Consider the following 16028-nt stretch of genomic DNA (forward strand, 5'->3'; position numbering starts at 1 on the left):
CAGCCTGGAAAACTCACAACCCAGTGATTCCGGCCATTTATTTGTCGTGTCAGGGCAACCAGTCAATTGTATTACATTTCTAACAGAACAAAACAAACAAACAGACAAAACACAAAATTTGCAAATTTGGTAGTTGATTAAATGTCCTTTGAGCAGTATCTGGCCACTTGGAGTGCTTCTGGTGTTGCTGCGAGAAGGTCCTCCATTGTGCATGTGGCAGGGCTCAGGGTGCCATGAAAGCCTTCTTCAATACAAAGGGTGGATGGTCATCTGTCAGGAGTGCTTTGATTGTCCTCAAAACTCTACAAAATATGAAACTACATTTTGGCACAACTTCTGGAACATGGCAAAACAGCCCGAAAAACTTACAGCAACCCTTCTGGAAGGAAAGCTTGCAAAAAAAAAAATGTTCCTCTAGTTGGAAGCTGTGTTCCCCTCTCTCTCTCTATATATATATAAAGTAACTTTTCCACATGCCAGGGAAGCCAAGACACAAAGAACAGGTATAGCTAGGAAAGTAGAACTATCCCGGGCGTCTGAAGGTAAGAGGGAGTACAAACTCTGTTTTGGCGGGAAGGTCTGCAGCTATTATGAATGGCCCTATGGCTATCCGCAGATGGCCAAATTCATACCTGGCGGCCAATGGCGAAAGAGGAGGGCGGTGCCCGCGCGCCTCCCCATTCAATGGCCCTCGGGGGGCGTGGCCAGAGGGCTGCGGCTCCGTCCAATCAGCGGCGAGGAGAGCGGCGCCCTTTGGGCCCCTGCCTATAAAAGCCCGCCCCGAGGGCCCAGCAGCTGTTTTTGGCCGTGCAGCTCAGACCCGTAGCGCGTCTGCAGGAGCCCGGGCACCCGAAAACTTTCTTTATTTGCAACCTGCTGCAATCATGGTAAGGACATTTTATTATTTTTTCCTCCTTCCCTTGTGCATTTTCCATCCATGTGATTGAACTATATTGTGTAATGCTCCAAAGTATTATTTTCCAACTTTATAATGCAGGCATGGGCAAAAGTGGGCCCTCCAGGTGTTTTGGACTCCAACTCCCACCATTCCTAACATCCTCAGGCCCTTTCCTTTGCACCCCTCAGCCGCTTAAGCGGCTGAGGGTGCAAAGGAAAGGGCCTGAGGATGTTAGGAATGGTGGGAGTTGGAGTCCAAAACACCTGGAGGGCCCAAGTTTATCCATAATGGTGTAGATGCACCCTTAGATAAGCTGGGATGGTTCCTCTTCTAAGCCTACTTTTCACATGTGGATCTAGAGTCCACCACCCAAAAGTCCTCGCCTGGCTTTAGAGTGAGACTACATTGTAGAATGAATGCAGCTTGGCTGTTTGATATGGAATAATGGGAGTTGTAGTTCCACAAGGTCTTTAGCCTGCTCTGCCAAAAGTGCTTCTCCAAACTACGACTCTTGTGATTCCATATTATGGAACCATGGCACTGAAAAGTGGTATCAAACTGTCTTTATTCTGTGCTGTATGGCCATGTTCCAGAAGCATTCTCTCCTGACGCTTCCCCCCCATCTATGGCAGGCATCCTCAGAGGTTGAGGGGTCTCTTGGAAACTAGGCAAGTGGGGTTTATATATTTGTACAATGTCCAGGGTGGGAGACACATTTTTTCCAAATATTTTTATTACTTATCATTTTGCTACAAAAACATATAAATACAACAAAAGGGGGGGGGATTTGTCATAGGAAAATAAGAAATTCAAGAAGTAAAAAGAAATGAAAAAAGGAAAAGAAAGACATACAAAAATTAAAAAAAACATGGAGAACTCTTGTCTATTTGAGGGAAGTGTGAATGTAGCAATTGGCCACCTTGAAGAGCCTCACAGTTTTCAAGGTCTGGGTTCTTACTGCCAGGGGGAATCCTTTGTTGGGAGGTGATTCGCTGGCCCTGATTGTATGGCCATATTCCAGAACCTTGGCCACCTTCATTAGTATTGAATAGCCCAGCAGTTTTCAAGGTCTGGCTTCTTACTGCCTGGGGGAATCCTATGTTGGGAGGTGATTAGCTGGCCCTGGTTGTATGGAGATATTCCAAAACCTTGGCCACCTTCATTAATATTGAATAGCCTGGCAGTTTTCAAGGTCTGGTTTCTTACTGCCTGGGGGAATTCTATGTTGGGAGGCGATTAGCTGGCCCTGATTGTATGGCCATGTTCCAGAACCTTTGAGGATGCCTGCCATATATGTGAGCGATACGTCAGCAGATAATGCTTCTGGAAGATGGCCGTACAGCCCGGAGAGCTCGCAGCAACCCAATGATTCCTGCCATGAGCGTCTTCATGACACTAACTACTTAATCACTCTAGAGAATGAATCCACTTTAAATCCAGTTTCTGCCTCCTGCAGAATTCTGGAGTTTGTAGTTTAGGGAGGACCCTTTAACAGCTTCACTAAACTACAAACACCAGAATTCTGTAGGAGACAGAAACTGGATTTAAAGTGGATTCATTCTCTAGTGTGATGAGGTAGTCTTTATTCTGTAGATGCAGCCTCGGGACCCACTCCACTGCCATATAACTGCATTATGTGGCAGTCTAGATGGGGCCCCACTCTGGAGTCTGCTGTAGCCTCGAATTGCAGGCCAAGTCCTTTCCCTACCCACTTTTTCAACCCACTTCCTGCCTGAAAATATAATTTTTCACTTGCGAAATGTGCCCTGTGGGCCTCTAACATTGTGAAACATGTGAAGGTGTGAAGGTCTAGAGCCTGAAAATTCAAAGTTCAAAATGCCTCTCAGCTGAACGTTTAGAGCTGACATCTTGAGAAACAAAGTAAAAAAAACACCCCAAAACTTTAATGATCAGGAGTGGAAGTTATTGCTTTTCTACACCTGGCCTCCTTTTGAAGTATCCTGGGCTTTTATGGGCTTCTCACTCCCTTCTGATTGTCTTTTTTGGCATCCAGACACCCAATTCTGGTGGCCCAGCAGCTTGGCGCACTTTTTCTTTTTTCTCCCCCTCTTTCCTGTAGTAAGTTTGTTTGGAAGGATTGCTGCAAAATGGTGGAAGTTACTAAAGAAGATGGCTGCCTCTCTGAGTTCTTTGCATTTTGGGGTGTTTTCACATCTGTGCCTGATCTAGGCGGAGGTTTTCGTGCTTCAGTTTGGGTATCGGGTTAACCATCATTTTCATGCTAATTGCTTTGCCCTGCCACAAATGTATATGTTAGCACAAGTATTTTAGACTTCCTTGTTACATTCTATCACTTGGTTCCTCCAAGTGCGACTTCCTCCTTTCATTTTGAAGACAAAAAGAGAAAATTGCTTTAATGGAGGCTTGGAAACAACAGCAAATTATAACTTGGGACTCTAAACATCTTATTAAAATGATGCCCTGGATCTGAACACTCGGATATCTTGACCTTCGAATACTAGGTGAAAGATGGCTTATATAAAAGTATCAAAACTGTCGCAGAAGCGGAATTGAATGCTAGGCATGCAAATAAAACTACTTACAATCAGGGAATTAATTCCACTGGAGACTAATAGGTCAGGCGTGGGCAAACTTGGGACATCGGGCTGCTTTGGACTTCAACTCCCACAATTCCAAACAGCCTACTGGCTGTTAGGAATTGTGGGAGTTGAAGTCTAAAACACCCCAACGGCCCAAGTTTGCCCACGCCTGCCATAGATGGTAGGGGGCAAGCTAACTGACCGGGGAAGATATTTTTGCTCTCTTATCAGGCAAAGAAGGCTTGGGAAAAGTGGCTTTATCTCTCAGCTTCGTCCCATGTAGTCTTCTGAGAATCTTAGGAGATAAGTGGGACTAGTCTGACTCTCCAGATGTTGAACTACAACTCACAGGTTTGCTCACCACTGGCTGTGCTGTTTGAGGCAGCTGGGAGTTGCAATCCACTAACATCTGGAGAATTTCACAATCTCTGTCCCTCCATTATTACAAGGTTAAGAAGCTTAAGTGAAAACAACAATTAGGTTTCCCGATCTGATGTGATACTGCAACCAGGGCAGCGCTGACAGCTGTTTGCAGAGCTCCTTTACAGAGGTCATCAAATGGATCGTGGCGATCGGCTGTTTTCTTTGCTTAGAGACAATCTGTCTGCTTTTGTGTAATTTCTGGGTTGAGAAGGGAGACACTGTGTTTCGTTTCATGATTTGTGATTTGAAGTACATTTCAGAAACACAAAAGAGCTGGAGGGGTTTATGTATGTCTGAGTGGCCTGCATTCCGTACCTGGTGCAATTGTGAATTTTATGGTTGGAGTGTCCTTTTGGGCAACTTTTCAGTAGAAATGTGCGGTTTCCAGTCTTTCTGGCCTGTTGCCCTCTGGATGTTTTTAACAATTCCTATCCATATCTGTCATTACAGCCTGTGGGTAAAGCTGATAGGGATTAGCATTAAAAACATCTGGAGGCTGCAAATTAAAAATAATGATTGGCTAAAGAAAGTGAAGGGTCATGGTGGTGCAGTGGGTTAAACTGCTGAGCTGCTGTACTTGCTGTCTGGAAGGTTAGCAGTTGGAATCCGAGGGGCAGGGTGAGCTCCTGCTGTTAGCCCCAGCTTCTGCCAACCTAGCGGCACTTTGCTGCAATCATGCCGGCCACATGACCTTGGAGGTGTCTATGTACAACGCCAGCTCTTCGGCTTAAAAATGGAGATGAGCACCACCCGCCAGTGTTGGACTCGACTAGACTTAGTGTCAAGGAGAAACCTTTACTAAAGAAAGCAGATGGCAGGACAGAAAGTGGAGCATGGGATTGGTATTCTCTAATCCAGGGTCCTCAAACTTTTAAAGCAGAGTGTTGGTTCACTGCTGGGGGGCTGGACTATACAGTATTTTGAGAAAAACAGACAAATTCTCATACACACTGCAGAAAACATGAAAGAACAATACAGTATTTAAAATTATGAACAATTTTAACCATCATAAACTTACCAGTATTTCAGTGGGAATGGTGGGACTGCTTTTGTTGATCATATAGTCAAGTTAATTCAGATTGTTGTTGTGTGACTTGAAGTTGTTTCAGACTTAGGGTGACCCTAAGTCCAAAGTTTAGACCAAGGACCGAGTAAATGACTTTGGAGGGCCACATCCAGCCCATGGGTCTTACTTTGAGAACCCCTGCTCTAATCTTTTGTGATGGATCTGTGTTATTCTTACCATGTGCCTCCAAACTCACTGGAAGGGAAAGGAGAACCTTGTGGAACATTGCCACTAAACAACTACATAGTAATACCTATGGATTAATTAGCACAGGATGGAAGGGGTGGGCTCCTTGAATGTAATCATTTTTTACTCTGCCCTCAGCCACATATCCAGCATTCACTGGGTGGCCTCAAAAAAAGCTGGAAAGGAGAGATGTGGAAAAGACAAACGTATGAGAAAACTAGTGGAATAAGATCCAGGCAGCTTAGTGCTTACAAAAATATCTGTCATTATGTTCTTAAAACTGCTCATTGAACTAAAAATGAAACAGTGCACTGGACTGTGTACTTGAGATTATTGCATGATTATCCTTCTGGGATTTTAAAAAAAGATTAACTCAAATTTTTAGTATTTTATAAAATGAATGGGAAATATCCCAAAATAGTATCAACTGAGCTTTAGGGACGTGTGGGTCATATTTTACCAATCAAGACCACTGATTAGGCATATTGGAATCTGGAAAGGCAGAATTATTTGCTTTAAAATAAGCTCAGTGGTGTCTCCATCTTGAGTGATACTCACCAGCCTTTTCAGCAGCTGAAAACAAACTAAGCAGGTTTTATACTCACTGTTCCAATTACTCTTAGAAACTGGATCAGAAAAAAAAGCCAAGGGAAGAAATTGCTATTAAGAATAAGAATGACCCACATAAAAGCCACCTTATGGTGAAAGTTCCTCACTGAGAGAAATAGAGAAATATATATGAAAGGAAAATGCCTATCTTTACATGTAGGCACCTTGATTGGTTTTGATCAAGCAGGACTATTTGGTGTTCTAGTTAAATTATATGGCTATGAACAAAGCGTACTAGATGGCAAAAGAAGCTATTGCCTAAATCAGGGGTCCTCAAACTAAGGCCCGGGGGCCAAATACGGCCCTCCAAGGTCATTTACCCGGCCCTCGCTCAGGATCAACCTAAGTCTGAAACAACTTGAAAGCATACAACAACAATCCTATCTCATCAGCCAAAAGCAGGCCCACACTTCCCATTGAAATACTTATACATTTATATTTGTAAAAACTGCTTTCATTTTAATTTTTGCATTGTTTTTAAGTACCTTTTTGCACTACAAATAAAATATGTTCAGTGCGCATAGGAATTCATTCATTTTTTTCAAATTGTAATCCGACCCTCCAACAGTTTGAGGGACTGTCACCTGGCCCTCTGTTTAAAAAGTTTGAGGACCCCTGCCCTAAATGGTTGAGATAGTTGCAAAAGTGGCTGGAATAATTCAAGAAAAATGCAAGAGATGTGCTATCTCATGCATTAGCTATTGTGGGTTCTCAGAATGGTGAGTTCTTCTGTTAGTTATGCTGTTATTTTAGTTTTACTGTTGTCAATATTTTTCTTGTTTACCCTCACAGACTTGGCATCTATTTTAAGCAGGGATTTTCAAACTTTTTAAGCTTAGGACCAGTTCATAGTTCTTTAGACTATTAGAGTAGGATTGAGCAAACTTTCTAACTTAGGAGCCTCATGCCAGGCAGGCTGGGAGGAAGAAACTTCTCCTCCAGTCCCCTTCCTCTTTCCTTCCCTTTCCGGAGGCAGAAAGTGAAGGAAAGACAGGAAATGTTTGGATCCTGAAAGGGTTGGTCTAGGTCAGGATGAGAGTTGAGACCCCAAAAGGCCATCCAGTCCAACCCCCTGCCATACAGGAAGAAACAATCAAAGCATTCCTCATAGACAGCCTCTGAGGAGAAGCCTCCAGAGGAGACTTCATCACACTCCTGGCAGTCTATGGCATTCTCCAGGACCTTCTTCCTAATCTTTTCAGTCAGATCTCTTTCCCTGCCATTTGAAACCATTGCTCTCTTACTCCCTGGTCTCTAGAGCAGCAGAAAGTCACCCCCCCCCCCCCACTCCTCCTCAATGGGACACCCTTTTAAATCTTGAAAAATGTTTGTCATTTTCCCTCTCTACTTTCTCTTTTTCCAGCTGAACATCCATGAGGAAAGGAGGAAGGAAAAAGAAGGATGGGAGGGAAGAGAAAAAAGACAAAAGGGAAGGAAGGAGAGGGAAAAAGGAAGGAAGGATGACAGGGTGGGAGGGAGAAAGGGGGGCAAGGAAAGTGAGAAAATAAAGAGAGGTGGAAGAAAGGATAGGATGGTGAGAGGAGGACCTGAAAAAAGAGCCCAAGGAACCGCATTTAATACCTGTATTAGAGGGGTTGGACTATGGTGTGAAAAAAAAATGAATGAAGTCCTATGCCTATCTTATTTGCAGTGCAAAATTCAAGAAAAACAATACAATATTTTTTAAAAAACCAATTTTAATCAACATAAACTTTTCAGTACTTCAGTGGGAGGAAGTGTGGGCTTGTTTTTGGCTAATGAGATAGTCAAGTTAATTAGGATTGTTGTTGTGTGCCTTCAAGTTGTTTCCGACTTAGAATGACCCTAAATCTACAAGGTTATGGGCAGGGGCTGGGAAATGACCTGGGAAGGCCACATTTGGCCCATAGGCCTTAGTTTGGGAACCCCTCATTTAAAGTCATTACAGTTTTAATTCAGTTCAAGGAAAGCTGCGTTCCTGAAGTGCCAGTGGATTAAATGGCAGCCTGCTTTTCAATTTATGATAAAGAATGAAAGAAGATGAAATGTGTTTTAACTTCCCCCCTTTCTCCCTTTTCCCCATAATAGCGTGAGTGCATCTCAATCCATGTGGGTCAAGCTGGCGTGCAAATTGGCAATGCATGCTGGGAGCTCTACTGTTTGGAGCATGGCATCCAACCCAGTGGGACCATGCCAAGTGACAAAACAATTGGTGGCGGTGATGACTCGTTCAACACCTTCTTCAGTGAGACGGGGGCCGGAAAGCATGTTCCTCGTGCAGTGTTTGTGGATCTGGAACCAGCAGTGATAGGTAAATATGGCCTATTTGGTTTGGGTTCAGGAAGTGCTGTGTTGGTATATCAGAACCCGCAAGGTCTGAAGACCCATTTTTTCCTTGTTGCCTCTTGCACGTTATGTAAATTAGATGGCATACATTTAACTATAAACTGACCCAGAGCAAAACACTAGAGATTGATATTCTGATAGATGGTAAATCTCCATTTTAATTTTAGCCTTGTTTGAACAATTATCCTTGTGAAATTAGACAGTCTTTCTCTACCATCTGTTCTTTACTACAACATTCTGCTGCAAAGTAACTTACAGATTTCAAACATCCCACGTTGTTTGGTTCATGAAATAATATAGATCACAAGAGTTGAACTCAAGTTTTTAAAGTGTCTAAATTTTTCCTCAGCTAGAAAAATATCTAAATATCTAATTTGCACTTATGCATGCACACATTTAGCTTATATTTTGCATTTCTTCCTGAAAAGGAACTCTCTGTTGCAAATTGATGAATTCAGTAATGCTTCTAGGCTTTCACATTTTTACTTACCATGACTTGTGTCCTAAACAAAAGGCAAGAGCATATTAATGTTACATAGGAGTAGAAAGTATCATGTTTGAAGTATTCCTAACCATATTCAGATTCCCTGAAAACATCCTTTCCTCTTTCTCTTCACTGCAGCAGGCTGTGGCTGCCAGTTCTGTTATACAATAACATGCTTTCTGTTGCAGATGAAGTGCGGAATGGGACATACAAACAGCTCTTCCACCCTGAGCAGCTGATTTCTGGCAAAGAGGATGCCGCAAATAATTATGCAAGAGGTCACTACACTGTGGGCAAAGAAATAATAGACTTGGTATTGGAGCGTGTCAGGAAGCTGGTATGTTCTAGTGCTTTTGTATTATGAAACATAAATTGGGACATTTGCAGTACTTGAACTAATTCTGAGGATTTGACATTCACCTGGCATTTTGAGTCTTTAAGTATTCTCTGGCACTATTATTCCCCGCCCCAAACAAAAAAAATCAAAGTGGAAACTCAATATGGCACTCCATTAGGAAGTGGCTATTGCTTTAGGCTATTTATTCTGTGCTTAGGAGAATTAGGTGATTCTGATGTGACAAGCTTTGTCTGATTAAGGCAACAAAGCACGAACAAACTTACTGGTAACCTCCACCCTGCCTAGTATCCATACTTCTGTTATTATAGTGGGGAGGTAGGAGCTGAAAAAATACCTTCATCTGCCGCTTCTCTTGTTATTTGGAATCAAACTTGAAGAGGGAATGAGAGGCCCATGATGACACAAGTTAAAGGTAGTAGAAGTCTGAATTCTGAGAGTCATAATTGGTTCATAGACTGCAGGTAATGAAATTTGCTTGTGACTCCAGTACAATAAAACACCTTTCTTTTGAACATTAAATATTTGCACAGCTAGCTTGGGAACTACTGACAGTTTTTGTTATAAAGGCAGGGTGTGCAGCTTCAGAAGATCTGGTGCTGAATTTTCTGCTCCTGGGACTCTTAAGGCTTTATAGACTTACAAAATGAAGGGGAAAGGACCTGGTTGGAAGTCCTGTTCATTTTTAATGGCATTTATTTGCTAAATTGTAGCCTATTTAGAAGATGTATTTATTCCTGGGAGGATTTTAGTATTTAACATAGGTGTGTCTTGGAAGAGTGAGGCCACAAAAATTATGTTGGGGTTACAAATTTAGGGCCACATTTCTGTCTCCCTTTTCTCTGTTAGTACTATCATGACAGCAATCATTATTTGCAGCCTATTTAATCAGCAATACTATTGTCTGTGCTCTCCGTTTTTGCTTACAAGTGAATCTCATGAAATATTAATGGTGATTTGGGCATTTATGAGATGCCATAAACAAAATGAGAGATTGGCCATCTTCCTCTTAAAAATCTTCAATATTGACGTGCACATTCCTCTTTTAGGCTGACCAGTGCACTGGCTTGCAAGGATTCCTGATTTTCCACAGTTTTGGAGGAGGCACTGGTTCGGGCTTCACCTCTCTGTTGATGGAACGCCTCTCTGTCGACTATGGAAAGAAATCAAAATTAGAATTTGCTATATACCCAGCTCCGCAAGTTTCAACTGCTGTTGTTGAGCCATATAACTCCATCCTGACGACCCATACCACCCTTGAACATTCTGACTGTGCCTTCATGGTTGATAACGAAGCAATCTATGATATTTGTCGCAGGAACCTTGACATTGAACGCCCTACTTATACCAATCTCAACCGCCTGATTGGTCAGATTGTCTCCTCAATCACTGCCTCTCTCAGGTTTGATGGTGCCTTAAATGTGGATTTGACAGAGTTCCAGACAAACCTGGTGCCTTATCCCAGAATCCACTTTCCTCTGGTAACCTATTCCCCCATTATTTCAGCAGAGAAAGCTTACCATGAGCAGCTCTCTGTGTCTGAAATCACCAATGCTTGTTTTGAGCCATCCAACCAGATGGTGAAGTGTGATCCTCGCCATGGCAAATACATGGCCTGTTGCATGTTGTATCGTGGAGATGTTGTCCCCAAGGATGTCAATGCTGCTATCGCTGCTATCAAAACAAAGCGTACCATTCAGTTTGTTGACTGGTGTCCTACCGGTTTTAAGGTAAGTGATGCTGATTGAAAATATCACTGTAGCTGTATTCAGAGCTTTATTGAATGTGTAAGTATATAAGTTTGTGGACTGGCTTAAATACACTGACTTTCATTGGGCTTCAGATAACTGCATTTTAGTTTCTTCACTTGCAATTACAAGCTAGTTCCCTTTGTTTTTGCATTTTAAAAGAACATAGCTACTAAAGTAATATTTTTTTGTTGGAAGTGCAGAATCTTTTTTAGTTACAGCAGATCAATCTTGGTAGGAAAGCTGCTCAAACTCAGTTGATAATATTACTAATATTGCAGTATATTATATTATAATAATTATACTAGTATTGTATAATATTACAGTATATTGTTATATTAATATATTATATAATATTACAGTATAATGGTATAGTACAAAATAGTAATATATAATACTAATATTGTGCTATGGTAATAATATATATTGTTGGATTGTTGCTGGTTTTTTTCAGGCTATATAGCCATGTTCTAGAGGCATTCTCTCCTGACGTTTCGCCTGCATCTATGGCAAGCATCCTCAGAGGTCCTGAGACCTCGACACCTCACAACCTCTGAGGATTGCTTGCCATAGATACAGGCGAAACGTCAGGAGAGAATGCCTCTAGACCATGGCCATATAGCCTGAAAAAACCTACAACAACCCAGTGATTCCAGCCATGAAAGCCTTCGACAATAAATATTATATTTACATATTACTTGTAAGCCGCTCTGAGTTCCCTTTGTGGTGAGAAGGGCAGCATATAATTGTCATAAATAAATATGTCATAACTACAACTAAACTAACTGAAATATTTCAGCATTACAGCTTTCTAACTTAATAGTTTGGTCAAGTTAGTCTATTGTGGGAAGGGGTCATTGAAAGGGGGGGGCATTTAGGTTTTAGTAAGTTACTGATTGGTGGAAAAAATAGATGAGGGAAGATTATGTTAACAAGTAGTTTATTTGGAGCTTTAATTGGTGCATGCAGAGCTCCTCAAATCACTCTACAGATAACTGGCTCCAAGTTTGATCTAATAATACTAGCTGGAAAAAAGTAGCAAGAAGGCATTGCATTTTAAGTAAAAATTAATTTAAAACACTGGTTTGACTAAAAAAAACCCATAGTTAAATAGACATCATTAACTTAAATCAGTGTAGCCAAGATTAAGTTAATGAGGTTATGTGAACTCAATGATTAAAGCACGAAACAATCTCAATGTTGAATTTCCTGTTTTTTTCTTGGATACAGCCCCCTTCTAAATGCAATATTTCCTGTGCTGTATAACAGTTATGTCATGTCTGTATTTCTGTTCCTTTCCAGGTGGGTATCAATTACCAGCCTCCAACCGTCGTTCCTGGTGGTGACTTGGCCAAAGTCCAGCGTGCAGTTTGCATGCTCAGCAATACTACAGCCATCGCCGAAGCCTGGGCCCGCCTGGATCACAAGTTTGACTTGATGTATGCCAAGCGTGCTTTTGTCCATTGGTATGTTGGAGAAGGAATGGAGGAAGGAGAGTTTTCTGAGGCCCGGGAAGACCTGGCTGCACTTGAGAAAGATTATGAAGAAGTGGGCACAGACTCCTTGGATGGTGAAGATGAAGGCGAAGAGTATTAAACTTCCCAAAAGCCTTTTTTTGTAACTGTGACCATTTACTGCTTGGCTTTTTATAAAAAAGTAAATGGGAACACATCTCAAATGTAAACTGTACTCTTATAACCAAGGTAATGTTCAGTTGATGATGCTGATGCAAGCACTATAAAACATCTGGTTGGATATAAATAAAATAGTTAACTAAAATGGAGTCACTGTCTCATTTCTATATATGCAAAAGCACTGCAAAGCAACCAGTGTTTTAGAAGAAGATTCTTGAAATTTTGTTATCATGGTTTAGATAACAAAAAATAGGTTGGCACAACTGCTTCCCTTGAAATGCTCAGATTTAATTGTAATACATTTAATTGAAGATAAGGTAAAAAAATTTCCCTTGACATTAACTCTGGTCGTGTCTGATTCTGGGCGGGTAGTGCTCATCTCTTTCTAAACTGAAGAGCTGGCATTGTCCATAGACGCCTCCAAGGTCACGTGGCTGGCATGACTGCATGAAGCGCCATTACCTTCCTGTTGAAGCGGTACCTATTAATCTACTCACATTTGCATGTTTTCAGATTGCTAGGTTTGATAAACTGAAGCTGGGGTTAACTGCTCAGAGCTCACCCCAATCATAGAATCATAGAGTTGGAAGAGACCTCATGGGCCATCCAGTCCAACCCCCTGTCAAGAAGCAGGAATATTGCATTCAAAGCACCCCTGACAGATGGCCATCCAGCCTCTGTTTAAAAGCTTCCAAAGAAGGAGCCTCCACCACACTCCGGGGTAGAGAGTTCCACTGCTGAACGGCTCTCACAGTCAGGAAGTTCTTCCTCATGGTCAGATGGAATCTCCTTTCTTCTAGTTTGAAGCCATTGTTTTGCGTCCTAGTCTCCAGGGAAGCAGAAAACAAGTTTGTTCCCTCCTCCCTGTGACTTCCTCTCACACTCCCTGGAATCAAACCGCCAACCTTTTGGTCAGCTGGTTCAGCTTATAATTTCCAAACATGATCCAGGCAAATATATTCAGATTATTGCAGCTCTACTTAATACATGTACTCTATACAAATATTCCAATGAACAGATAGGTTTCAGCATGTGAGCAAACCCCCCACAAATTTGCATATCTGAATCTGGTCTTAATATTAGCTAACTTTATGCACAATACCAAACTTGTTTGTATCTGGAATACATTTTCCCAACATTTGCACACTTCTGGAAATTCTATATTGGGAAGGATAAGACTACGTTTCTGTATGGATTGTGGGACCTGAACAGTTGTCAAAATAAGTATTTTAAGATTATACCTCTGAAAATGTAGAAGGAACCTAGAAGCTGTTCAAGATGGCATTTCTGAAGTTATTGCAGAAGAGCTAAATATGTAACATGCACAAACAGCTTGCTTTGGAAAAAGCAATGCCCTTTAGCTTCTAGCTTACTTCCATCTTAAGATAGGTGTGGGTTTATCAAGCCATATGAAGAATACTAACTAGAAGCACTATTGTGTAGCTGCCAAGACTAATTGCCTGCCAATAACATTTTGTAAACATTTAATAATCATTAAAAGTCCATAGAAAAACAACATTTATGCAACACCTGTCAGTTTTTTAAAACCTGATAGCATTAAAATGTTTTGACTTGCCAATGAAAACAGCAGGGACAGGGTCATAGAATCATATAATTGGAAGAGACCTCATGGGCCATCCAGTCCAACCCTCTGCCAAGAAGCAGGAAAATTGCATTCAAAGCACTCCTTCTCTGGTCTGGAAGCAGCATTGAGAAAGGTCTTCTCCTTTGTTCCCACCAAACAAGCCTGGGAAGGTAGTGGGGCGGAGAGTAGGGCTTCAGATGATTGTTGGGCTCTAAGGGGCTCATAAAAAGATTCAACAAATAACCTGGACCCAAGCCATATAGGGCTTTTGAGGTCAAAACCAGCATTTTGAATTGTGCCTGGAAACAGATTGGCAGCCAATGGAACTGTTATAACAAGAGAGCTGTGTGCTCCTTGTAGCCAGCCCCAGTAAACAATCTGGCTACAGTTCTTGAGCCAATTTAGGTTTCTGAGCGCTTTTTCAAAGGCAACCCCACATAGGAGAGCCCATTGCAGTCATCTAAATAGAATGTAATCCAAGTTGTGTGCCACCATGGAGAGATCAGACGTCTAGTTAAATATACTCCTGGTCACCACTGAAACCTGAACTCACAGGCTCAGCTGAATCCAGGGGTACCCCAAAAAACAGCCTGTATTTTCAGGGAGGTGTAACATCAAATATAGGTGAAATCAGTATCCCCAGATCTTTTGACGAACCAGGAGCACCTCTGATTGTCTGACTTAAGCTTCCATCTAGTTGCCTTCATGTAGTCTAATACAGCTGCCAAACATGTTTGGAACAAGAATGGGTTTCTTGGTATTAAATTGGAAAGGAGTAGTAGAGCTGGATGTAATCAGAATACTGATGCTTAGATTAATTAAAGAATCTGTTTAACAAGATTAATCCTTAGGCTTGTGGCATGCAGCTTCAGTCCTACAGATATTGTGGCGTGCAGCTTGAATCCTCCAGATGGGATATTGACAAGCTGGAATGTGTCCAGAGGAGGGTGACCAAAATGATCAGGGGTCTGGAGAACAAATCCTATGAGGGGCAGCTTAAAGAGCTGGGCATGTTTAGCCTGAAGAAGAGAAGGCTGAGAGGAGACATGATAGCCATGTATAAATATGTGAGAGGAAGTCATAGGGAGGAGGGAGCACACAGCTTGTTTTCTGCTTCTCTGGAGACTAGGATGCAGAGAAATGGCTTCAAACTACAAGAAAGGAGATTCCATCTGAACATGAGGAAGAACTTCCTGATTGTGAGAGCTGTTCAGTAGTGGAACTCTCTGCTCCAAAGTGTGGTGGACGCTCCTTCTTTGGAAGCTTTTAAACAGAGGCTGGGTGGCCATCTGTCGGGGGTGCTTTGAATGCGATTTTCCTGCTTCTTCGCAGGGGGTTTGACTGGATGGCCCACAAGGTCCCTTCCAATTCTATGATTCTATGATTGGTGAACTTCATTCAATTGCTAGCATCTCATTATTAGCTGTCCTGGCTTGCCTTGGTAGGTGTTGCAGTTCACATACATTTGGAAGGTTCATAGTTTTCCCACACCTGCTTTATATGAACAACTGTTTTACTGATGGTTAAAATATAGTTCAAGAGTGAGATTTGGAGCAGATCAGCTCTGAGTGCATCTTGTAAAGGAATGCTCAAATGTACCTTGCCATGTGCGCTGTTTCAGATGACCATATCATTCAGGTGAGATGGGGGATACTTTAACAACATTTAGATTAAACTACTTAAGGAAGTGGTTCGCAACCTGTAGGTCCCCAGATGTTTTGGCCTTCAACTCCCACAAATCCTAACATCTGGTAAACTGGCTGGGATTTCTGGGAGTTGTAGGCCAAAACACCTGTGGACCCACAGGTTGAGAACCACTAGCTTAAGGGGTTTTGAGGTTCTGTCACTGGCAGTTTTTAATATGTCTAATCCATGTGTCAAACTCAAGGTCCGTGGGCTAAATCCGGGCCACCATGTAATTTCATGTGGCCCTTCAGATGCTGGACTACAACTCCTACAGCTGATGAGAGTGGTGATACAGTAACATCTGGAAGGCTGCAAATCATTCAGTTCAGTGGGGTTTATATTTAGATGCAAGGCTTGTTGATCTGACGTCCTTTAACCTTTCCTCAACTTCAGGGCCACAAATTGTCGTTCACTCACATCTGGAGACCCAAACCAATTTTCATTGCTTCTCATAGGTTGCAATTCTCA

At 42.0% G+C, this 16028-nt stretch overlaps 1 protein-coding gene across 1 annotated transcript; it reads left to right on the top strand.

Annotated features, from left to right (window-relative positions):
* The first annotated feature begins 775 nt into the window (after window positions 1-775).
* LOC132773286 (tubulin alpha-1C chain) lies at window positions 776-12434 on the top strand. The gene is made up of 5 exons (XM_060772442.2): window positions 776-887; window positions 7811-8033; window positions 8741-8889; window positions 9957-10637; window positions 11958-12434. The coding sequence occupies exons 1-5, from the start codon at window positions 885-887 to the stop codon at window positions 12249-12251; spliced, it is 1350 nt and encodes a 449-aa protein (XP_060628425.1). The 5' UTR covers window positions 776-884; the 3' UTR covers window positions 12252-12434.
* Window positions 12435-16028: the final 3594 nt, after the last annotated feature.

The sequence above is a fragment of the Anolis sagrei genome, chromosome 4 (genome assembly GCF_037176765.1).
Source record: "Anolis sagrei isolate rAnoSag1 chromosome 4, rAnoSag1.mat, whole genome shotgun sequence".
NCBI lineage: Eukaryota > Metazoa > Chordata > Lepidosauria > Squamata > Dactyloidae > Anolis > Anolis sagrei.